The sequence below is a fragment of the Phasianus colchicus genome, chromosome 4 (genome assembly GCF_987193195.1).
Source record: "Phasianus colchicus chromosome 4, bPhaCol1.hap1.1, whole genome shotgun sequence".
Lineage (NCBI taxonomy): Eukaryota > Metazoa > Chordata > Aves > Galliformes > Phasianidae > Phasianus > Phasianus colchicus.
In genome coordinates, this window is record NC_143439.1 from 59780874 (window position 1) to 59806061 (window position 25188).

At 36.4% G+C, this 25188-nt stretch overlaps 1 protein-coding gene across 1 annotated transcript in view; it reads left to right on the forward strand.

Annotated features, from left to right (window-relative positions):
- The window catches only part of SLC2A9 (solute carrier family 2 member 9), an 85579-nt gene that overhangs the window by 10599 nt on the left and 49792 nt on the right, over positions 1-25188 (forward strand). Inside the window, exons 3-6 of the mRNA XM_031588379.2 lie at positions 819-979; positions 7398-7522; positions 8775-8920; positions 20326-20458. Of these exons, the coding sequence (XP_031444239.1) occupies positions 819-979; positions 7398-7522; positions 8775-8920; positions 20326-20458 (565 nt within the window). The remainder of the gene's footprint in view (positions 1-818; positions 980-7397; positions 7523-8774; positions 8921-20325; positions 20459-25188) is intronic.

Below are 25188 nucleotides of genomic sequence, written 5' to 3' on the forward strand. Positions count from 1 at the left end.
GAATGAATGGCTGCATGAGTGATGTCACACCAAAGGCTGTGGGTTCTGAAAGCCCATCTGAAGGGCCTCTATACCAACACATGCAGCATGGGAAATAAGCAGGATGAGTTGGAAACCATGGTGCACTTGGAAAACTTATTGCTTCATAGTGAGCCTATGTAAACTTAATGAGGTTCAACAAAACAAAGTGCAAGGTTTTGCACTTGGTTCAAGGTAATCCCAGATGTTTTCAGACTGCTAGAAGAACTCCATAAGCATAGTCCTGCTGAGAAGAACTTAGGGGTCCTGGGATGAGAAAATTAACATGAGCCAGTAGTGTGCACTTGTAGCCTGGAAAGCCAATGGTATCTTGGACTGCATCAGAAAAGAGGTGACCAGTAAAGGTGGTGACATTCCTCCTCTACTCTGCCCTCATGTGGCCCTATCTGGAGTACTGTGTCCAGGTCTGGGTCCTACAACACAGGAAAGATGTGGAGCTTTTGGAGAGGATCCAGAGGAGGGCCACAAAGATGATCAGAGGGCTGGAGCACCTCCCTCCTAGTATTGAAAAAAAAGTTATAAACAGGAGGAAAATCAACTTTTCACATGGGTAGATAGTGATAGAACAAGAGGGAATAGTTTTAAAGTGAAGGAAGGAAGAGTAAGATTAGATGTCAGGGGGAAGTTTCTCACTGAGAGAAGTGAGGTGCTGGAGTGGATTGCCTAGAGAGTTTGTGGATGCGATTCCTGCAAGCAAGCTGCTGTTTATTCACCCAATTTCTGTGATCTGCATCCTTTAACAGGAATTTTTATATGTATAATTATGTATTTTCTTTCAGTATATCAAGAAGTTCTACAATGAAACTTGGGAACGAAGATACGGCTTCTCAGTGGATGAAAGCACCCTGACTCTCCTCTGGTCTGTAACTGTTTCCATTTTTGCCATTGGTGGCCTTGTGGGTGCTATTATTGTTACCCCGATTGTGAAGTTCTTTGGACGGTAAGTGCATTGGAAAACTACTGATTTCTAAAGCAGTTCCTAACCTAGCTTATCTAGAGATCTTTACTTGTAAGTTTTTTTTAAAACCCTGTTCATCTCTACTAGAATGTGAAGTTACAAGATCTCATTTCTAAGAGTTGTGAATTTCAAAGAGTAAAATTAATACCTTTTCATCTGACCATACTGTGCTATATTTGAGTAAATAGAAACAATTTGCTCAGAATTGGTATCATGTTGAGGTGTCAAAAATGTTGAATAAACAAGTGTGCAAGAGGAAAAAACATAAAAATAGGAAACATTTTAGAAAAGATTGACAGATTTTTGTCCCACAGGTCTCCTGTGTATCTCAAAGCTACACAAATAAAACATGTTTCATTTACATCTCAACAACTTCTGTTATTACACAGTAGTAAAACTTTGCTCTTCTTTTTCCATCCTTGTGTGAACTTAAAATAGGGTTTGAAGAAACAGACTACAGTGAAGTTTTTATTTCTTCTTCCACTTTCTTGGTGACAAATTCACCACTATTCAACAAAATATTTGATTAAATCTTGACCATAGAAAATATTTTACAAGTGTTTATGCTAGTGTACTTTGCATTTTTGCAGTAGGTAACAGCTAGATATTTCTTACATACTATCTTCTAAAGAGCTCTAAAATTGATTAGTAATTTCTCTATATTTGGAAGGAGTTGGATAAAAAAAACTATAACATGCATCTTAACTACTAATTTGGCTTTTCCTTAATTATAAAATCTCAATTAATTAATTCTCTAATAAGAAATTACAAATAATGAAAAATCATTTTATAATCTCTGCTTGATTGAACCACCAAAGAAATAAGAGGCTCAAATATAGGTCTCCATCTTCACTGTTCTTACTTATATTCTACATTTTCACTATTTCTACCACATACTTTGCATGGCACTCTGATCCTATATATCATCTCTCTCAACTCCCCTGCTTTCAAATCCTCTGCTTCATTTTCTTTTTTTCTTGATTGTCTCTACATTTTTTTCAACTCCTCTAATTTTTTTTCTTCTTTTTACTCCAAACAATGCAATTTCACATTTTTCCATTTTGTGCTTCTAAGAATTCACTATACTCTACTTTGTAAATCTATTATATGCTTTTAATTAATGCATAATCAAAGAATATTAAGATAGTGTATAATCAAGGAAAATTGTATAGAGGAATGTTGTATAATCAAATAACATTAAGATACCATAATAATGAAATAAACAAGAGAGTTAGGCAAAGCAAGGCAAAGAGAATAGATAGGATGCTTACCTGTATCATGGGCTCACTCAGGAAACTCCAGTGGAGTGGATCTTCAGAAGAGAGAACCTTCCCCACTTGTAGTCAACTCTTAAATGGGTCTAGGAGAGGTGGAGTCAGGCTCCACCCCTTCCTGCAGCACAGGTGAATTGCTTTCACCTGTGCTCCCCTGGCTGACTCATTGCTCGGCTCAGGTGATCAATCAGAGGTTCAGGCCGTGACTCAGCAGTTCCCATACAATTAACATATTTTGTCCTGTCAATTCTCAATTTGATTTTGTGTTCTTGTTTTCATAGTCACTTTTTTTTCTGATTCTTTACAATTCCTACTGCCTATCCATCAATTTGCTTTTTAACACGTATATTGAATATATGAATGTCTCCTTGAGTCAGACTATTTAATTTTTTGGAATTGCCACTGAATCATCTCTGCTTTAGTAAATTAAGTAAGAAATGAATTCAAAGACGACTTGTTTTTTGGTGAAGAGTAGAACAGGTTTGTGTGAAAATTTGTTGAGGTGGTGGCTTATGCCAATCATAATCATACTTCTTTGATGAGAGCATATTGTATTTCCAGGGTTGAGTTCTAAATCTTTGGAAGCTCTGTCTGTGTTTATGATGTTTATCCCTGTTTAGTCATGAAGACAGTGTTCTCATCTATACAGTGTAAGAATACTTAATTGGAGATTGGGAGGAACTGTATCTCTCAGAGAGATTCGATTGGCTGCTCATCAAAATGTAGTTCTTGAGTTTGCTGTTCACACTGCAGTGTATTTGTCTGCTTTAGGAAGCCAGACTGATATATCAGTACAGTAATTGAAGAGCACATTGTGAAGTGTTGACACAACAGTAAAATACTTATGTTGTTAAATGGTCCAGGTGTAGGTTGAAGAATTGTGTGTATGATGAAAGTGTGCTCTATTTATACTGACATCGAATAATGTACTAAGGGGATCAAAAGCATTAGTCAGAAATAATGTGAGACTTTTAAAAGAGCATTCTTGCCTCATATGAAACTGTAAGATTAATAACATAATTTTCAGAATACTGGATTTCTAAGCACAGCTATATTTCAAGAGAGATTCAGAGCAAGGTTTTCAAAGGGCTTTCATTCACTTAAGGAGAAGTCCTATGTTCAAACAAAGCAATTGAAATAATTTATCTAGACTGTCTTGGTAACTAGAATAGTGATCAGTATTCATTCTGTTACTGGCATTGAATGTTATTTAAACACCTAGATTTCTTCCTGTACTTTTTATATAATGTATCACGTCTGCCCCTAAGATGAACTTCTAGAATCTTTATTGCTAATGAATTTTGAGACATTTTTTGAGGACACTTTAATTCAATAATTTTTATAGTTGTGCGTTTCATGCAAAAAGGTTATTAATTCAAATCCCTAATTAAAAGAAAAACCAACAAAATTAATTTTTGCAGCAGTGGAGGTCATGTTGTTGGTTGGATTTTGTTCTGGCTTCTGGATTTCTCCATTATCATGAAAGCAAATGAGAGATGAAATTTTGGAAAAAAACACATTCTGATGAGATTCTCAATCTTTTCAATATATATATATATATATTAAAGTTATATATATATATATATATTAAAGTAATCTGATGAGCACATGGCTCATCTTTTATTAATATTTCCAAATGAGTATAAAATTGGAAATTACATTTCTACAGCAGAACAGATATCCAATCTTAAGAGAGAACCAAATTTTGGTACTAGGTTGTAAAAAATATTGTTTCTCTTAGAAGATAGCTGCTGGTGGAAAAAATGCTCTGTGCTCAGACAACCAAATGTGTTTTCATTGCTTCTTCCTTTTGTAATGTTTTCTTTCTTTGGACTGGAAAAAGTTCTGAATTACTTGAACAGAAAAGGGAACAAAGACATTTACATTTAAATGACCGCTTGTCTAGTATTTGTAGTGCAATATGTGACAAAGAGACAGTTTGTCATGAATTATGTGATAAATGTATTTAAAAACCCCAATTACTGTTTTTTGGTTTTTGGTTTTTTTGGTCTCATTTGGGTCATTTTAACAAACAATGACTGTCTGCATTCCTATAGGTCAGGATAGTGCAGTGCATGGCGCACATCAGTCCAGGTTCCCTTTTCTAGATCTGACACTGCTTTGCAAGTTAGCTTTAGATTGAGTTCAGTTTGCTCCCTATTTGCTTGCTTACCTAGTTACAAAAATAGGGATACTAAAACCTTCAGCAAGACTGAAATGAAATGTGCTGTGTGGGAGCTTGGTGGGCTATTTACACTTCACTAAGTTTCATGTACCATTTGAGAACTGCTTCATCAGTTTGTTGCTTTGGATGCGAAATGTATGATTAGGTTGACCAATGACCAGTATGTGTCTTTTCCTATCATGAGTTAGCATGAAGTTTGTGCACTTACATTTTGTAATTATTGTGAGCATCTATCTGACTAGATTGGCTGGAGTTTCCCAAGTGAAAGTGTCTGGTACAGTGTCCTATGAAGTGTGGTATCATTATATTGCTTATATTAGAGTTATATAAACAGTATAAACAAGGTATTTGATGTGTTCCTTTTATTTTTTTTTGTGCCTTGTTTCTATGGTAATACAGTTTTGCCCTATGTGACCAGGAGAGCACAGCTAATTTATGATCATAGCAATTCTGAATCTAACATGACCTGACTGGAACTAAATCGGAACAGTATTTGCTGTGTTCTTTTTCCTAGGAGGTATGATGAGTGGTTACCTCTGTTGATGGCTGTGGTGAGCTGGCCCCAAGTGGCAGCCAAGAGCCCCTGAGTTGCTCATCACAACCCAACTTGCAAACAGGGGAACATAAGTGAGAATACACACAGGTTATATACAGGAAAGGAAATGACTTTCAAGTTACGAACATGGGCAAGTCAGACTGAACTTGAGGAGTTTAACTTAATCTTTTGATTAAAATAAATAATTACTGATCAAGTAGTGGGAAAGAAGGAAGGCAAAAATTGAAAAACCTTTCTTCCTGCTTTCCTAGATTAGATGTCTCTCCAGAATCCACTCCTCACCCTTGACATCACCACGGGTCACTTCAGTGATCAGGGAGTCAGGGTCTATGCATAGCAGCTTAATTTTGCCCATCCTTGCTTTTTTTTCTATGCTCCAGCATGTTGCTCTGAATAAGTGGTCATTGGCTAACTTCTTAGAGAAGGATGCATGTTGTGTAAGCTCTTTTATTTATTTTATTTTTTGTTGAAAAATATAAAAATAATAACTTCAGATAAATGTATAGCACTTGTTTGACTTGACTCGTTTCCATTTTTGACATTACTTATTATCATACAAATTATGTTACCTTCTAAAGTTATATCTATTTAAAAATAACAAAATCAGCACTCTTGACAACTGCATTAGGTAAGCACAAATTTAAAATTAATTGTTTTTCTTTCACTGTTTGATTTCAAACAATCTTATTCAACCAACATTCCAACAGTCTTAAAAGAAAAAAAATCTGGGAAATTTGGAAAAGTAATTTAAATATAAGTATTCAAAATGCTTCTTCTTAAAAGTGTATTAATCTATTGTAACCTACTGGGTGATTGGTTCAATGGTGGAGATGATTCTGTTTGTTGCCTATGTGTTGAACTCAAGATGAATGTGAACCTCTGTGTTACTTTTTTTCTTTTTTTTTTTAACCCACATTTGAAAAGAAAGGGAAGATAGCTTCTCTGATAATTTCTGTTATTTTACATAGAAATCACAATACTTAGAGGCTGCAAATCCCTTGAAGATACTTAAAAATGTAATACCACTTCAGTTCTTCAGTAAAATTGGTATATTGTCAGCCTACATAATTTACTGTCAAAGTCAATGGATTTCTCATAATTAACATAATCACTGATGTTTTTCTCCACGTTCATTTTGTTGCCAAATCCATTGTTTCCCTCATAAATTGTTGTGGATGGGACTGTAGGTTTCAGTATTGAACTATAACTCAAGATCAAAACAAAACTTCTCTGCTAATAAGTCTGTCCCCTTCTTTCTTATTACCCCCCTTCAGATACTGAAAGGTCAGTATACCACATATATGATTCTTTTCGGGAATTTTAATCTGAGATGGAGTAGATTTTCTTCTTCATCTCTCAACTGAAGATAGTTACAGCAGAGCTACTGACCTTATATCTTTAACCAGGCTTCTTGCATAAGTTCCAAAAAAGACATTCCATGTCAGTGCTCAGATCTGACTGTCTGAGGACTATGAAGTGCTACATATTATTTCTTTAATGAAGTGTTTTGTTCTTCAGAAGTTATGAGACTCATGAGTCAGTGCTGAATGAATGAGTCCTCAAATTTGAGCAGAAGATTCAGTAAAATGAAAACTCCAAGAAATACATCCTTTGGCATAGCATAAATGAGAAATGGGGATTTTCTGGAAATTTTTAAAATATATTTTCATGTATTTCTTTTTTGTTTTCTTTTTTTCATTTAATAAAGGAAATATTTTTTCATAATGAACAGCTTTGAATTTATTTTTTTTTTTCCAGTTTGGCTATTATACAGTGAAATAACTCAAAATCTGGGGAAAAAAAAAAAGAGAGAGAGAGAGATTTAAACCAATAATTTAGTTAACTTCTAGACTTTTGGGAAGAGAGTGATATTTTTTCACCACTGTGAGCCCAAGTGTTTTTTTCTAGCACTACAACTAGTGATTTTCCTCTGTGTACATTTTAATTGGTTTATGTCTGAAAGTTCTCAAAATGGCAAAACTTAAATGTCAAATAAAAATGCTTATGGTTAAATTAGCTTATTGTAATTGGAAGTATATTCACTGGTTCCTACACACGTAGAAATCCAGGACACATTTATTTCTGCTCATATGCAGAGTCCCAAGCATGGCTCTTGGGTTCTTAGTGTGTGTACCTTTGAAGTACAGCTCTCTTGTTGACCATGATATTGTTTATTTTAAAGCTATGATATAGATTTGGAACTATATACGTTTACATAAAATACTGTGCTTTGGGACTCTACACAGAGTGTACAAAGCACCATTTATTAGGCCCTTTTTGGATTTCCTTATAGCTATTCAAGTATAATAGCCTCACGTGCTTGGAACGTGACAAGATCTGTCTGTAATGGTGCTGATACCTACATAAAGTATCTTCTCTTCATAGGAAATGTACACTGTTGCTCAACAACGTCTTTGCAGTGACAGCTGCAATACTGATGTCACTCTCCCAGCTGGCAGGATCATTTGAAATGCTCATACTGGGCCGCATTATAATGGGAGTTGATGCAGGTAAGCTTTTATCAAGCTATACCTAATGTAATGCCTGTACTGCATATAACCTTTCTCACCTCCATCAGTTAGATCTTTCTTTGCATTAAAGAGGCATCCTGGGGACTAGACTCACTGGGACAAAAGAGTAGAGCAAGGGTTGGAGTATCTGGCATTCAGTGAAGACTCTGTAATTGCCCCCAGCTGCTGGTGTCCATCTTGATTGTTTTTCCCAATTTCCTTCCTCAACTCCCACAGCATATGCAATGAAAGTCCTTTTGCTGTGAGGGTGTAGCCTATTTATTAAAGCTTCTTTCTCCTGTGTGTTTGGAAGCTGTTGGATCTGATTCTAGTAGCAGTAGGTGTAGGAAGAAGGTTTGGGCATTGTCATTCGCTCCTAGCAATATTGTTTTCTCAGTTTAAAAGTGACTCAGAAGCACCTCTGCGCCAGAGTAGTCCTGCAGCTGGCAATGAAGGTCTCAGCAGCTTTACAGGTTGCTAAATGGTTGAAAGTTTGCCTAATGCAGAGGCAGATATGATGAATTGATTAGATTCATCATGATTCAATGACTCTAAGATGGTTTCACCCTATCTGTATAATGACATGAACCTAAGCAATGGAAAGCGTTTTTGCTTTTGTATTGCTAAACCTCAGTTCTAGCAAACTTTGGCTATGCTGTCCATAAGCACAAACTTTAAATTCTTTAAATTCTTTAAATGTAGATGTGTGTTTCATTTACAGTGTACAACTTATGGGTAATATTGATGTTGACCTTGTCTCATATTACCACCAGATGGCTGAATGTTTGGAGCAATTTCAGTATGAGACAGTATGCATAACCAGGGTCATGCATTTGTTTTCTCCTTGTTTTGAGCAGCATGCTCATCCTTGTTTCATGCCTGCTATTAAAAGTTCTTTGCAGCAGTAAGCCTGTATTAAGAGGAACATCTGCTGACACTTTTTATGGTAAAAATGCTTCATTTGACACTGTCTGCTCTCTGGGCCTGATGTTTTTTTCTTCCTTACCTGCACCAGTGTAAACTGGAATTTCCTTCTTTTGTGGTGAACAGATAGAAAACATAAAATCCACTTGTGGTGATTCTTGCTCCTCAGAAATCTTTGCTACTTCTCTTCAAATATTGGCCTGTAGACATAATCATTCCCATGGCTGCTAAATGGTTAGACTCCCTTCAATAGATGTTCATTCTGTACTTGGTATACTGAAAAGGTGGTATGACAATTCATGCTTTTTTTCTCCCCCTTCATTTGCAGGCATTTCCTTGAGTGCCCTTCCCATGTATTTGAGTGAAATATCTCCTAAGGAAATCCGTGGTTCACTGGGTCAGGTTACAGCAATTTTCATCTGTGTTGGTGTTTTCATGGGGCAAGTCTTGGGGCTGCCAGAGATATTTGGGACAGTAAGTATTCAGCAGACTTCCTATCTCAGAGTATTCTTTGAAAATGCAAAATATTCTGTGAGAGAATGCAAGTTCATGTAAAGAGTGATATTTTGACAGAGTTTCTTTTAAAAGCAGAAAACAGCTCAGTTGCTTTTTTTGTTCTGAAGCACTTTGGAAAGTGGTTTCTTTTACGTCTTTTAAAAGTGTGTGTGTAACTGAGTTTGGTAAATATGGCAAGAAATGTTAACAGCTTGTATGTATATATGCATGTTTTCCCACCCTGTGCTCTTACTTGATATACTTTTATTTATGCTGATTTCTGGTTTCTTTCAATATCATGGAAATGTTTGGGAGCTTTTGTATATTTTATTTACAGTTCTTCAAAGTAATAACTGGAACTATTTGATTAGAAGTTGTACAAGAACCTGAGCCTTGCCCAGTGATTATAGCACTTCTTTAATGCACTCATACTTAGGAAATGAAGGAGAAGAATTAACATGTACTCATATTAAAGAGGATATCTGTTCTGATACAGAAGGATAGCCTTGCTCACAAAGGCTGAAATTAACTTAGTGGCCACTGGAGGTCGTCATTACTCTGAAAAACAAAGTCAAGATTTATTCAGGGTGGCACTTGGAAATACTTTTGAACCAGAGAAGAGTTTTCAAGCCAAGGTGGAGGAAATGTCTGCAGCAATCAGCTTATAATGAAACCTGAAAAAAGAATCACTTCTGACAGCCTGCAAAAGTAGTAAACAGTTGAAAAGTGAGGAGAGTTTTTCCTCCCATTTCCACTCAAATTCAGCTTCTTTGTAAACACACCATAGCATCTTCCCTGACTTTTTCTTTTGGTCGGTTCAGTTCTCCAGTTTTGTCTTTTTATCCTTGGACTCATTTCTCTTGTTGAGCACTCCTGAAGGTGAATGTTTTGATTCAGCTTACCTTTTAAGTACAGATTATTTTCTTCTCCGCTCCTTTAAGGCAACAGATCCTAGGTAAGAACTTTAACTGGCTTTCATTTCATTGCCTGTCTTCTACAATGTCCTCTTTCTTGCTTTGAAAGCCAGAGTTTTACAAAAGAGTATATTAAATGTTAAGATGCTGTTTCAGCTGCTTACTGTCAACTCTTAAGTGGTAAATTTTATTTAAAAACTAATCAAACAAACCAGGAGTGCACTTGTGAAGTTAAAGTATTGTGTGAAGATACATATTTCCTTGCTAGATCGTTGGGATACTTTGAATAGAATTTACCTATTCCTTGTTTTCATATCACTCTTGCTTTTTTTGTTTCTGTTATCCTCTTCTCTCTCTCTCTTTATCCCTTCCAAATTAAGAAGATTGCAATTCTGCTTCTGCAAACTGGTTCAGTATACTAGTAGTTAGTATTACATCATTGAAGTTAACAGTTTATATAAGAGGAAATATACTTTATCTGTAAAATCATTCCTTTTCAGGATTAGTAAAGTTTTGGCCTGTTTGAATTAGCATTGTTCCAGTGAAATTATGGCAATTAGCTTGATTTATCTAGTTGGATTTGTGGGTGTATTTTCCTTTTAATGCATTAATAAAATTTAGCACTGGAGGGAAAGAACCATTTGAAATGATTTCCTAGTGCAGTATTATCCCACTTTGAAGGCTCTATCTAATTTTCTGTTGGTTTCAGTCGAGCCAGGATTTTGTTTCATAGCTTTGTGTGATGTTCCCCTTGATATCAGTAAGAGAGGAACAAGAATTTGCCAGGCACTTCTGTTGAAGGTGGAAGGAATCAAATATGGCATCCTGTTCAGGATTCTTTAGCTCTTGCAATACTTTCTTCCTCCTCTCCATGGCAATTTCTCTCAAACTTCTGTCACTGTATTTAATTACATTTAAATGTACATTCAAGATGCTTACTGGCTGCTTTCTAGATATGAGCTTTTTGCTGATTAATATTATGGCTTCTCTTCAGTAATGGTGTGAAAGCTTATGGAATTATTTCCAGATCACTAAATTTTTTTCTCCTCTTTCTCTTGTTGGAGAAATCTCTTATATATTTGAAGTGAAGACAGTATTTTAGACCCACAGCCACATATTTCAGAGAGAGCTACATGTTCACAGTGTCTTCTTAATGATTTCAGTTGTCACTTTACAGCAAACTCTTCCTTTCCTCAGAATTCTGAAATGATTTTCATTACAACATAGGCCAAGGCTGTAATGTGACATTCTGTGGTATAATTCTATGTGTCTGAAATTTATACATTTTTTTAAAACAACTAGAGAAGGAAGCTCCAATCTGTTGGAGCTTGTCATCAGTGATAACTTTAACTATAACTGCTGACATTAGTATCCAGAAAAACACCTTGGTTAAGTCTGTCTAGCAATGACCTAATTTTAATCTTGTTTTAAAACTTCACGTAAACTTTTGTAGTTTTTATGGTTATGGTATTGATGTTATTAATCATAGTATCTAAGCTGTGATGCTTCTAAAGAAAGGAGGGACAAAGGCTGATCTGGACGTCTTGTTGGAAGAGGCTGTTTGGAACAGGAGTTGATGTGAGAAGGGCTGCAAAAATGGCCAACTTCCTCTCTTACAAGAGGAGGTGATAAGAACACTACGTGCTTGTCTGAGGAAATAGAGGGAAGGAAGAGGAACTGACTGCACCTTGTTAATTTAGAAGGAAGAGGCTAGAGAGGCTTGTGGAATCTCAGAGATAACACTGCTAACAAGAAGTGTTCTCTGTGAGAAACTACTTGCTGAAATTTGACAGAGTGATGTTTGGAACAGACTTCTGGCTGAAGTAGCTTGAGCAGAAAATTTAACTTTTAAATTGGAGCTTGATGCATTTATCTGGATTATATGTGATTGTTGCCTTCAGTAGTTCTATAGAAGTCCTTCTACAGAAAAGGATTTACAAAGGCTTTGGGGCATAGCTTTGCAAGGTTTTATTAATAACCTAATTGGAAACTCCTTCACTTACTGAATGAAACAGTGTTCATTTAAATGTAGAAAAGTGATGAAAATAGATCTGAAGCTCTGAGTATTACTTGAGGCAATTCAGAAAGTGCTTACTGCTCATTGTGTCAAGTAGGTTAAGCAGCCCCATAGTGATTTCTAACAAACTTTTATTTATAAAACTAGTACAGGTGATGCAGGAGGCATGCCAACAGATCCAGACTTGGTGTGGGGGTAAATGGCCTTGTGCAGTCCATGAGTGCAACTCTGATCTCTGTTTCTGGTCTGATCTCTGTTTCCAAGATCATGCAGAAAATGTCTGAAGCACAGAAGTTAAAAAGTGAGGAAGTGCTGCCCTGTGCCACACTGTCCAATTTCCTACTTTCTACACAATTTATGTCATGATTTCTCCTTCAGAAAGATTATCAAGATTTTCTATATTAATTTCTTTTTTCCTATCACAGCAGCCTTCCTAAGCATTCTACTGGAAGTGCTGACGGTTGAGAATCTTCTCATTTCCTTCCTTATTCATAACCAATTCTGTCAGTTTATTTTCATTGTTCTTTTGGTCAAGTATTATTAATCCCTTCATATCTTTGTTTTTTTTCCTCACCTATAGAAATGGTCTCCCCCCATCACTACTAATTTTTATGTTCATAAAATATCCCAAATATCCCAAGTGGGAAGAAACCCACAAGGATCACTAAGTCCAACTCCTGGCTCCACACAGGACCCATTCACCAAAATTGCAGCAGTGCTTTTCATTCAAGGCTTTGATTCCGATGTGTCATGGCCTATGGTAAACCACAACAATTATATCTCTGTAGAGGCTTGGGAAATTATACTGTGGTAAAGCTGTCTGGTGATCAGAATACAGAGTGCAGCTACAACCAGAAAACACAAGAAAAAGCAGCAACTTATTTGATGCCTATTTAGGACACTTAGACAGAATTACTCATCATTCTCATGATTGAGTATGGTCCTCTAATTAATTAAGGGAGCTATATTCTTCTTGTCTGGGTTCTTTTATTGGCTTAAACAAGAAAATAGAGCTTTTTAGAATGCAGCTCACATATTATTCTCCTTTAATTGTCAAACAGCTAAAGAAAGTTTTAAAAAATTTCACTCAAGTTCACACATGACTGATTTCCATACTGCATGGACATAGAACTATACTAAGTCCTTGAGACTATATCTGGATGTTTGGCCCCAGTCCATTCTTTAGCAACACTTAACAACAGTTATGTCTATCTTCTGAAGAGGCCACATCTGGACAGTACAAGCAAGTACACTGAGATCCTCCTTGGAGAAATTTCATGATCAATTGCTACAGGGAAGGAAAACTGGTATTTGGAGCTCTTGTTGAGCCACGTGACTGCCTGACACATGAAGCATGCATATCAGGAAAGGTTTTCACCTGAGGGTGGTCAGGCACAGGAACTGGCTCCCCAGGGCAGTGGTTGTGGTACCAAGCTGCCAGAGTTCCAGAAGCATCTGGACAACTTTCTCAGACAGAGGGTCTCATTTTGGGTGGTCCTGTGTGGAGCCAGGAGTTGGACTCGATGACCTTTGTGAGTCCCTTCCACCTTGGGATACTCTATGATTCTACTGTGAGGATAATATACTTGTTTTTATTTGCTAGTGTCTCATTTTAGCCTTCTGTATTCTAGAGCTGTTAATTCATCAGGAAGCCATGGCAACTGCAGATGACAACTTGGTGTTGGCCCACAGGAATGGAATCATGTTATCTGCCGTAACATGAGCGCTGAATTTCTGCTACTGGCTACAAGATTATTTAATCTAGGACATTTTTGCTTATATAGCGTGTGCAGCTTTCTGCATGTTGAAGGAGAAAACAGACATTTACAATAAGCAGAAAGTGTTTCAGGCTTGTCATTTGTTAAAACACTGCCCTTCAGGTGTTTCCTCTTTCTTTCTGTGATTCTGAAATTAAATCAGCCAGAGAATTTTTTTGACAGATTGTTCCCTACAGATCCCTTCCCAGTGCACTGACAGCCTCAGTTCTAAAAGTTCAAATGTGCACTTATGATCTTGAGGGAATATTCTCTGGCCTAATTCTGGCATATTCCACATATTCTCAGGTATTTCTGTAGCTGTGTTTCTCCTGTGTTTCTCCTTTCTGTAAGTCTGTGTTTCACTCCAAAGCTTTTCCTTAGTGTGTTAACATCTTTTAAATGCTGTAGACTGTAGATTCAGTATCTTTTCCATTTTTGTATAGCAATAAGAAAGCTATATAAAAATATATGTATGAAATCAGGACAGGTAAAACTGGAATTGTTGCTGCAATTTCCCCTGTGGCTGCCTGGCTCTGGCTGCTGCTCAGACCAGAACAGATGTCTGCTGTAGGCAGGGCAGTGGAAAAGTAGATTTTGTTTAATTCACAAACCCCTTTTTATGCATTCCAAGTCTTCATAGATCATACTTGTCTAGATAGATTACACTGTTTCATAGTGGGTAGCATGTCATTCTAAACACATTGCTTTGCTCATCTCCTAAGGCCTATTAGGGCAACGCTTTCTGAGCAATTTCTATAGGTGTTTCCAGGGGGAGAAATAATAGTTAAGCAAACAGGAAAATTCCTGATGTGTCCATCTCTTGAATGAAGGTAGTTTCGGTCATCCCATTTTAACAAGAGAATACAAGGTGCAGGAGAGAGCAGAAGTGAACAAAGGTAGGAAGTGTCTTGCTGAGGAGAAAAAGCTGTGTGAAGATAGTGGCTCTTATCGGCAACCCCATACTGGGTAAGCAGAGTTAAACAGAGTTTGCCTTCTGAATAGACCTTAAGTGGCACAATGTCTTCTTCCAGATTTTTCTTTGCCTCTACTAGATACATTCAGAATTTTCTAAATTTTGCTGAATTTTATCTATACTGCAGCTGTACTATGTGTCTGGTAAAGAAAGATTACTCTAATGAGTCCGTTTCAAATCAGTTCTTCATCCAAGTTCGAAAGGTGATTTTTTTCAAATCAGCTTTAAGAACTTTTGTAGATCCCTGGTCAAACTGTAATGAATTACAAGACCCCTTGAAAATCACATATTTGAAGTGATGGACAGCTGTGTTTGTGTAGGAATCTTTCATGCTGTTTTACCTGTTTTACCAAATTCTTTCAAAAATACTCCCTCACTTGCACTAAAAAAGCAGTGCGACAGATAGTCTTACAGGCTGCTTTGCTGAAGGCTACTCTTTGTCTTTACCTGAAACTCCATTAAATATTCTTATTTCCTTGTTAGACTCTGGATTCAGGTTCGAGGATTCCTTAAAAACAGTCTGTATGTCACAAACAAGAAAAGAAAGTAATACAGAATTACTCTGGTGGCCCACAGTCTGTAGATGGACACAAACAAAAAAAAATTGAGATTCTTTTCAAATAGATCTTGCACATTAGCACTATAATACAAAGTATGAGTCAATCAGTCTTCCTCATACTGTTCTGAGTTCTTTTGTTCTATATCTCTATGTTCCCATGAACCATGACAATAACTATGGTTAAAGATATTTATCTTTCAAGGTTGGATTGAGAATTTACATATTATTAAAATGTAGAATAAAGAACTCTTGTAGCAAAAAGAGAGAGAGGAGAATTTACGTCAGTGAACTCTTGCAATTCTGTGATGCATCATGGAAATGAAAGTAGCTTATGCCTCATGGATGCATGCTTTTTGTAGAATAAGAAATCATGGCTTTGATGCTTCCATTGCAGCAGAAAAGGGTCATACCCTAATGTTTTCCAAGGTCCTTCTCTAATTCCCAGCATGTCCTATTGGTGATTTCAAATATCTAGCTGTGTAGAATGGAAAAGTATAACACTTTCATTATGTCTAGTTATATGCCAGAAGTAAATAAAGTGGAGTAAAATCTTATTGGATGCTAGTAGTGGTATACTCCAGGGATGAACACTAGCGTACCTTAGGTGTCCCCATGGGACTAGCAGATGCACAAAACCCAGGAGACCTGCATCCCTCTGGGGCTGCAGCAGGATGCTTCACAGCAGCTAGAAATTACAGTAGATGTGATTCTCTTTGCATATGTGTGATTATATTTTGCCAAAATAAAGTTACAAAAGTTCCTGTGAGGTGGCTGTTATGCTTTTAAAACTATGATTTTAAAATAAATTTTAAAATTATTTGTCTATTGAGATAATAGAACCTATAGGAATTATATATTTCCTCACTCATTTTTTTTGTTCCTATTATGAGTCTTGTGTTAGGAGACTTAACTGGCCTGACAATTTTTTTTGCCAAAATGAGTAGCTATTTGTAGGGCAACACAGCCCATCTTCCCTCTTCTACTACACGACAGACAACAATTCAATTATCTCTTTTTTAATTTTTATATGTATGTGTATATTTTTAGCCTTTCCTGTGTTGAAAATGTCTTATCACTTTATCAATAAAAATTTTCTAATTAACAAATGTTAAACATAACTAATAATTAAATAGGCCATTGAACTGCATACAGTCCAATAGTGCAAGAGTCAGCAGGGCTTATTGATGTTTTCCGTATGCTAGTTTGTTTTCCACTTCTTAACTTGTTCCATTTTCTACATTTTAGCCAATAATTCTCTGACATAATAACGTTTGCTTTACTGTATTCTAATATAGTTTTATCTTGTTTAATTGACAAACCCTAGTCATGATTTACACACACACACGCATACACATATATATATTTACCACCACCACATAATTCTGCAGATTTGCTCTTTATTATATCAACCTTTGAGTATGTGTTTGTCAAACTTCTCCTCTCCTTAGCTGTCTTTTGTAAATAGATCAAAGCTGGGTTTTTCCTGTCTCAGCCTAAGCAAATATTCACAATGTGACAGTTCAAAATTGAAATCGTACCATCTTGACATGTTATTTGTACCAGTTCTAAGCAGGTGATGAATCAAGTCCTCTGTAATTAAAATATTTAATGCTCTTCTAAGTTTTTTGTGAGATAAAATGTGATGGGGTTGTTTTCTTTCCTTTCAGTAATGCCCCTATTCTTCTCTTTAGTGACAACTGAGGCAAAGCACTGAAGTAGCTTCCAAGTCATTCCTAAAATGTCTTGTGTCTTCATTTAATTATTGCTTCTGAGCACTGTCCCAGAACAGGTTCTGTTCCTACTTAAAAACGTCAGGATACCTTTTGTTTCCCTTCTTTCTTTAGTTCCTTTTATGATGTCTAATTCAGCTTAATTTTCTGCAGTTTGTATTTATGCTTTCATCCCAACAAATGTAGCTCTTATAAATTCAGTTTAGTCCTAATATTTCTTTTCTGTATAGAGATTAAGAATATGAATGTAGATAATGTAAATTTACAGAAAAACAAGTAGAACCCATGTTCTGTAGTAGGCTCCATTTGAAACCTTTTGAAATAGATGGAAACATTTCCACTGATGTTAGTCACTTATCAATGTGAGTTTTTTTCTATAATATGCACACTGTTAAAAATAAAATAAATTTCTTAAGTTTTCCTATCAAAACGAAATGTTTACCCCATACTAAAGGGCAAAACAGCAGTGTCATCACAGTCGTACGAGTTCAATTAAATTACAAAATTCAGGGATGATCAAACTTCCTTCAGAATGTGAAAGTATATTTGATTGTTTTATCTCAAGTTCTTTTTAGAAGTTAGCATCATAAAAAGTAAATCAGAAATCCTTCATAGAGGAAATAAAGGAAGCTCAGTGTTTTATGAGGTGAAAATTCTATTATGCTGTCAGAGTGTGTTATTTACTGTGGAGTATAAGTTCAGAAGTTCAATCTTTTTCCTACTTATTTCAAAATAACACTTTCAGAAGAGTTACTTGATAGAAAAGTGAAGTAGAAAACCATGCGGTCTAGGAGACTTTAATAAGGTAGAAATATTATTCCAAGCAAGTCCCAGTAGGGTGGCAGAATATTCATCATAATAATACACACTTTAAAAAGTGTCCTTGGTATTGTGGAGAAAAACCTACAGGAAATAAGATGTGACAACAAAGGGCAAATTTATTATTATTATTATTATTATTATTATTATTATTATTATTATTATTATTATTATTATTGTTATTATTATTATTATTATTATTGAGATATTGAAAAAAGTTCTTAAGCCTTATAAACCTACATAGTATGTAGTAAGAGTATTTATAGGAAAAAATGATAGAGATTAAACAGGATTTTTTTTATAACTGTCTAAAATAAATGTCTGCTTACAGGCAGATTTAGAATACAACTTTAAAAAACAGTGCCTGTTTTCTTAAGTTTCTTAACATCAGGAGCCCGTTTTGCATTTGTGATTTATTAACGATTCTTAAAGTTATAATTTAAGTTTAATTTTCTCATTTTTAAAATAAGACTGATAATTGTTCAGTCTTAATGCTTGTATACTGGATAGAGTTCTACACTCAACTGAAATCTAAAATAATAAATAAATTCAGAATGAAGGAACAGGATCTTGAACCATGTTACCTCATGGTAACAAAGACTTTGAGAAGGACTGGTATGATTGATGTTTGGATTCTTTGAAAAATTCCTTTCTCAAGTTTTTTTTACTCTCATTAGAGATTTAAACAAAAACAACCTGTCACTGAAAGGACAACAGAAAAGTCCAATTAGGAGATACCCCTCTCATTCTCCCTGCAGTTGTTAAACTACCCCATATCCCAGCTCAGGTTCTCATGGTGTGCTGTGTGTTCTGTTTGAGAAGCTGTACTGCTGAAGTGAGAGAACATAAGATAAAACCTGTCAACAGAAATTAGCCGGAGGACTTCTGAATTTTGACTTGACTGTGGAAAATTATATTGAAATAAAATGTAGCCAGATCTGTTTAGGAAAAATTTAGGGTCTGAATGGATAGATTCATTTTGAGAGAGAAAGTGGATCCAAACTCCCTCTGCCTTTCAGAGTTCAATCAGAGAGGATGCGGTGCAATCTGCTTTTGATCTAGCCAAGCTTTTGAAAATGTGCTAGACATTATGCCTGAGCAGTAGGTGCACTGAAGTCTCAGCAGGCTTTTCAATTAAGGACCAATTCTCAGATTAGAAAGAATTGAGTTAAATAGATGAATGTTGAACTTTAATGGGAAAACTACTAAAGAAAAATGCATCTTGAAACTGAAAGAAAAGGCATCTTAAGAACATGGACTGATAGCAGGCCACTTTGCTGCAGAAAATTATACTTCAGGCAACTTTCTTCTCCAGCTACTTGTTAGCATCTTCTTTTCAGAGTTAGCTGAGGTAGATAGATAAGCTTTCCTTACTGCCTCTCTCAAACTCTTCCTCAAATAGCTTTCCTCAGGGTGCTCTCTACAGCTAGTTTTAAATAATAAATATGTTTGAGGTTGACAACTTTGTTTTAGTTGATTTAAAAGAAAAGTGTGGAAGTCAAATTCTATCTGAAAACTGCCAGTGGTTCAGCAGTTTCATATGATTTTGTTTGGACAGTGCAACTCCTTACACTTGTAACTTGCACTGAAATAGGGCTCTGGAAGTCACATGGGGGGAACTGTAGGAAACAAATCATCTGTGCTTTGTGTTGCTGGGTATGCTGCATGTTGCCCTTGTGCTTCTGCTCCTGGCTGGAGAGGTCCAGGAGACCACCTGCGAGGCAAGAGGGAAGTACTTCGTTTCATGGATTTGGAAACAATACAAATTGAGCTGGGATCTGGACTAGCTAATTCAAACTGGGAAAGAGTATAACATGTCAGTCTTAGTTACATGACTGTAAAAGAGAGGACTTCTTCAAGGTTCCATGATTAGGGCATCAAGATAGATGAAACCCATTTTTTTACACTTTAATTAGCATGGAAACCAGTTGAAGAAGTAGAATAATTGGCTGCAACTTACTGCAGATCAGCTGTTATCAGGATTTTACCTATGCTACAATTGGATCATTAAGCCATTTATTTCTTTGATTAGTGAGATTGGAGTAAGAGACAGCCTGCAGCTATATCTAACCATGCAAAGATAGAACTCTGCTGTTACTTAAAGATAATCACAGAATCATAGAATACCTGAGTTGGAAGGGATGCACGAGGATCATGCAACCCCTGGCTCCACACAGAATCACCCAAAATTCAAACTCTGTTTTCTTGATGAATGTGTGATATTGATACAAATGAGGATGACTTTATATATATTTGATTATATATATAAATATATATAAATTTATATATATTTGAGTATATATAAATATTTTTGTGTGTATGGTTGCCAATGTCAAAGGAGATGAAAAATGTGTGAAGTAATGCTGTTTTCTAGTTCCCCTGCCTCTCTTTCCATGCTCAGTCAGTTGATGACCTAAATTCTGTCTTCCTTGTCCCTTGAGAAAGGAGATCTAAGACAAAAGTGTTCAGACTCCCTACTGAGCTCAGGCAGAAGATGTTACCCTGCTCATTGGCTCAAATTGATGAACTTACAGCACTTTCCATCATAGGTATTTCTGTTCCTAGTTTCACTATGAGAGAATACTACTGACTATCATATTTGCATCTGTCTGCAGGAATCTCGGTGGCCTTTTTTGTTTGCAGTGATCGTTGTTCCTGCGTTGGTACAAATTGTGATTCTGCCTTTTCTTCCTGAAAGTCCTCGTTACCTCCTACTTGAAAAACATAATACCAGTAAGGCAGAAAAAGGTATGTTGTATTACTTGGATTTTTGTAAGAAAGCTTTTTTGGTTTTTTTTGTAGGGATGCAGTCTGGAAAGGAATTTTTATATTAGCAAAAGCAAAATATTCCAAGTGTAAATATGCTCTTGGCAATTATTTTTCCCTTGCCTTTTGCATTTCTTTTTGTATGTCACTAAAAATCACTGTTGCTTTGGTTTTTTTTCTTGTATATGAATTTCTCCAGCAAGCTAACTTATATAATGTTATGCTTGGTGATAGAAACTCAAATCATCCTCCTGCTATGTGTCAGACACTACATGCAATGTTCACTGGGGAGTGAAAGATGATTTCAGTGTTTATAACTGTCCTTTATGTATAGTCTTTGCCATTTTCTTAATGAAAGCACTTTTTTCTTTTTTCTTTTGCTCCACAGTCACTTTGTTTACTGCATGTTCTGTGACTCAACAACCTCTGTTAGTTCGATAAAAATAGCAAACACCTATTTATCTGAAAATGTTCAGTGCTCCCGTATTGCTTGCTTCAGTTTCACAGACACAGACCAGAATATTTTGCTCTTAACTTACATTCTATGTATAAACTTTTTTTGATGTTATTACAGATATTACTCTGCCCTTTGAAATAACTATGGCCAGTTACAGTTTCCAGTAGACCATCACACTAAGTCTATTTTTACTTATTCTAGTGATGATTTAAAAAGAGGACCATACATAGAAGGGAAAAGCCTGCTTGTAATATATTTGGTCTCCATAAATGTTCAGCAAGTGTCAGTGAATGTCAGTGGGAGCCATTTGTTCCTCAGGGAGGAATTCAGTGACACACCTTTGCTTCATATGCATTTCCATGTCAGACACCCTTTTGTCAGACTGCTTCTCTGCTGCTATCTGTTGTATGGCAACAAAACTTAATGGAATATTGGCAGGAAGATTCAACTTCTACTCCCAGTACCACCAGCATCTACCTCTGACATTGTGACCCAAATAATAAAACAGGAGGCATTACTTTCAGAGCAACCCTCTTAGGATCAGATAGTTTGCTTGCTTGTTTGTTGTTTTGTTTTGTTTTGTTTTTTTTAATTGTAGAAGAAACTTGGCTTCGAGAAGAATTCTGAACTTTGCAGAGATTTAAGGGGGCAGAAAACAGCTTTTCCAGAAAATACAAAGGAAATGGCTTGCCTGCGGATTGTGGTCAGACCATCCATCAGGGAAACCATGGCAAGCAGCTTAGGGCAGGCAGTTGAGTAGCTCAGTTCTGTAGCACTATGCCTGGGCTTGGAGAAAATGTCTTTTGGTGCCAAACTTAAACCATCTCTGTTCAACCTGATAAAATTGTAAATGTATTTCCAGAGCTATGCATGGCAAAGAGCCTGCATCTGCAATCATGTTGCATAATGTTAGACTTGCTTTACAGATCTATTCACAGTACTTCCACAGTGCTTGGAAACCTCACTAGTGGCAGTAGAGCTGGGTCTCTTGCATGTAGAGCTTAGAAACTGTCAGAATCTCTCATGAAAATAACCCCACCTGCTTGGAAATTCACACCACTTACTGTTGGTAACAGGCCAATCGCAGTCCAGGATGTTTTCAGCACACGTGCTCTAAAAATGTTTGAAAATGAATCTAGAAGCATCGGAGGTGGATTTTGAAGTAGAAGACATCAGAATAGCAAAGTTACCCACACTTTATTTCCAGTGATATGGTAACTGAGATGAAAGGGTCTTCAGCCAGTAGCTTAATGAGGTTTCCGCAGATGAGAAGGTGGATTTCATGAGCCACTGTAGCAAGTATAGCAGTAAAATTAGGCACCAAAAAGCAAAGGAGTCTGATATCACTAGATTTTTAAAGTTGATGGATATGAATAGAAGCTGTTGGATCTGATTAATTCCAAAATCAAGATTTAACCCTGATATGCAATGTAGTATATGTAGAAACTTTTTGAATGTAGTCTGCAGAGATTTCAATACAGCTGGTAACTCATGAATCTACATAAATATGTGTTATGAGCCTAGGACAGTAATGTCAATATATTCCAATCAATTTCCTTCCCTTTCTTTACTTACTAACAAGTAATTCGTCCAAGACCATTTGCTTCCCAGGCAAGGCAGCCTGTTGGGATATCAGATGCAAAATAGGTACGGATGGTTGTTAGATAGGATTTAGCTGTTCACAATCCATAAAATCCCCCCTGTAAATCAGTATAGATCATATAATCTTATATTTCTCTGTTGTAAAGTATCTACATGGCTTATTTTAAAGCACATAAGGGAAATAAGCAGTTTTCTTACCATTGCACATCCTTTATAATCTCCCTTCTCCTAACATAGATTTGCAAATGAGAGTATCTTTGTATGCTGAGTCACCATCCCTGGAGGTGCTTAAAAATCTTTTGGTTGTGGTGCTCAGGGACCTGATTTAGCAGAGGATTGTTAGAGTTAGGGTAGTATGGTTAGGTTGCAGTTGGACTTGATGATCTCGAAGGTCTTTTCCAACCTGATCAATTCTTTGATTCTATGTGTGTTTCGTATACAGATAGGTGGGGAAGATGCCTGTGTGATTCATGGAATGCCTGGGTGAAAAATGACCAGAGAGACCTGCACTTTCAGCCTGATGGGTGGGATTTGGAGACTTCCTTCCCACCGGGGCACACAGAGAAATCTAGATGAGACAAGAGCTGAGCCTCTGTAATGCAGTAAAATAATGAAAACTAGTGGGAGGGATTCACAAAATAGGAATGCGAATAACTGAATCAACAATCAAGGAAAATGGTCTGCATTTTAGTTTTATCTGTAGAAATGCGTAAGGGAAAGCCTGTGTATTAGGGAGACCAGAGAATTATGAAAAAGCTACTGATCATAAGCCATTAATGACAATGCAGTATTCTCCATTATAATGATGACTACAGTAATGCTCTTGAATTATTTGTCTTAGGTTGGATCTGCATATTAATATGAGAAATGTGCGAGTCTGTTTTGTGACTAAATCCTTTCCTCTTTCCCCTAATGGAACAAGGCTACTCGTGCAAATTTCATACATTTTATTGTGGATTATGCCTTTTTGGAGAAATATAAAACCATTATTTGCAAAATGTCCACTGTATTTAAGGCAAATGACTACATTATTCTTTTTATAACATATTCTATGTAAAAGTTTCTAAAATGGAAATGGCAATATTAATCTTCCTAATTATTTTAGAGCAATAAAAATCCAATGGGATAATGTAGGTCACTGAGTTTCCACAGAGTTCTGTGCCTGCTTTAATCTCTCCATTTTTTTTCTGCCCTCAGGAGATAACCACATTATCACTACCAAATTACAAGTGGCCTCATTCTCTTTTTTGCCAGCAACGTAAAAGAGCATGATAGCTTTAAGTGGCAAATAAGAGACACAAGGAGGAAAAAAGGAACAAAGTGATGAAAAAGAGAAAAGACAAGGCAAGAGTAGGCAGGTGTCATGTCTGAGCGTAAAACACACCACTATGAGACAAACTATTTCATGAGCACAGGAGTGAGGAGGGTCCAGATAACTTTTGTCCTTATGGATACTATGCTAAAAGCTGTGCTAGGAGCTGAGCACTGCTGGTCTTCCTGGTGTCAATCTGGCTCCCTGAGATCACCATTAGTTGAACCCAAATCCTGTATTTCTATTTCACTGCTGAATGCTGGAGAACTATCTGGGGGCAGAATGATTGACTGGACTCACAGCACAATCTATAATCCTGCTTCACTCAGTAAGTTAGAAGTCTGATAACGGAGAGAGGGAAGAACCATCCCAAGTCCCCTCTCCTTGGAGTGAAAGAAAGAAGAAAAATGCCTGACATTTATTTTGTATCATCTTAATGCTCACCAGATGATGGAGGAGAAATAAATGTTCAAGTGGTTGAAAGACCCTGGAAGGAGATCACCATTAAATTGGTAGGAAGCCGTGGAAGCAAAGGATAACAGGGTAGGAACAGGAAGAAAAAGAAATCAGTGGCTGTAATTATATCCAATTTATTCTCTTAATTTAAGACTCAAACTCTATGATGGTGAAACAGGAATTTGGTATTTGTTGGATATTTGTTGCATGCCAAATGAATCCTGAGCCTGTGACTGTGGCTAGTGGATACGTAGCAATGCAAACAAGACCAGGAGTAGTATTGTGATAAAACAGAATGATTTTGTGACTTACAGCATTGTTTACTTATATTTGAGGAGCTGATACATTTCTTCTGAAGAATGCTGTTTCAAAGAGAAAATCTGTATTTTCAATGCAGCTACAGTAACATGTCATGTAAACCAATAATGGAAATCATTTGGCACTCTAGCTTCCCAGAGAACCATAACATTATTATGTCTTAAGGGTCAAATAACTTGGATATAATGTCACAGTAACATCTGCTGGTGACGTACAAAATCTGTTCATTTGCTGTGTTCAGTCACACATTTAAATTCCCATGGTTATTGAAGAAGCATTGCACCTGGTGTAAAAAATAATGTAGTTTTAAAACTCTTAAAAGGATGTCGTTTGATTTGATACCTCTTGATGTGATAAAAGAGCAGGGCCATATCTGATTTTAAAAAGCAAGTCATTATTTTTATTACAAAGCCCCTCATGGAGTCTACACGTACAGGAGACATTAAAATCAGAGTTGCTGCAGGAAACAAAAAAATGCTGCAAATCTAGTGATTTAGATGAAGTTGTTATTAGTGTCAGGAAGGTCACCTATCATTTATTCCTGTTTGTGTGTGCTTTTTGCATATG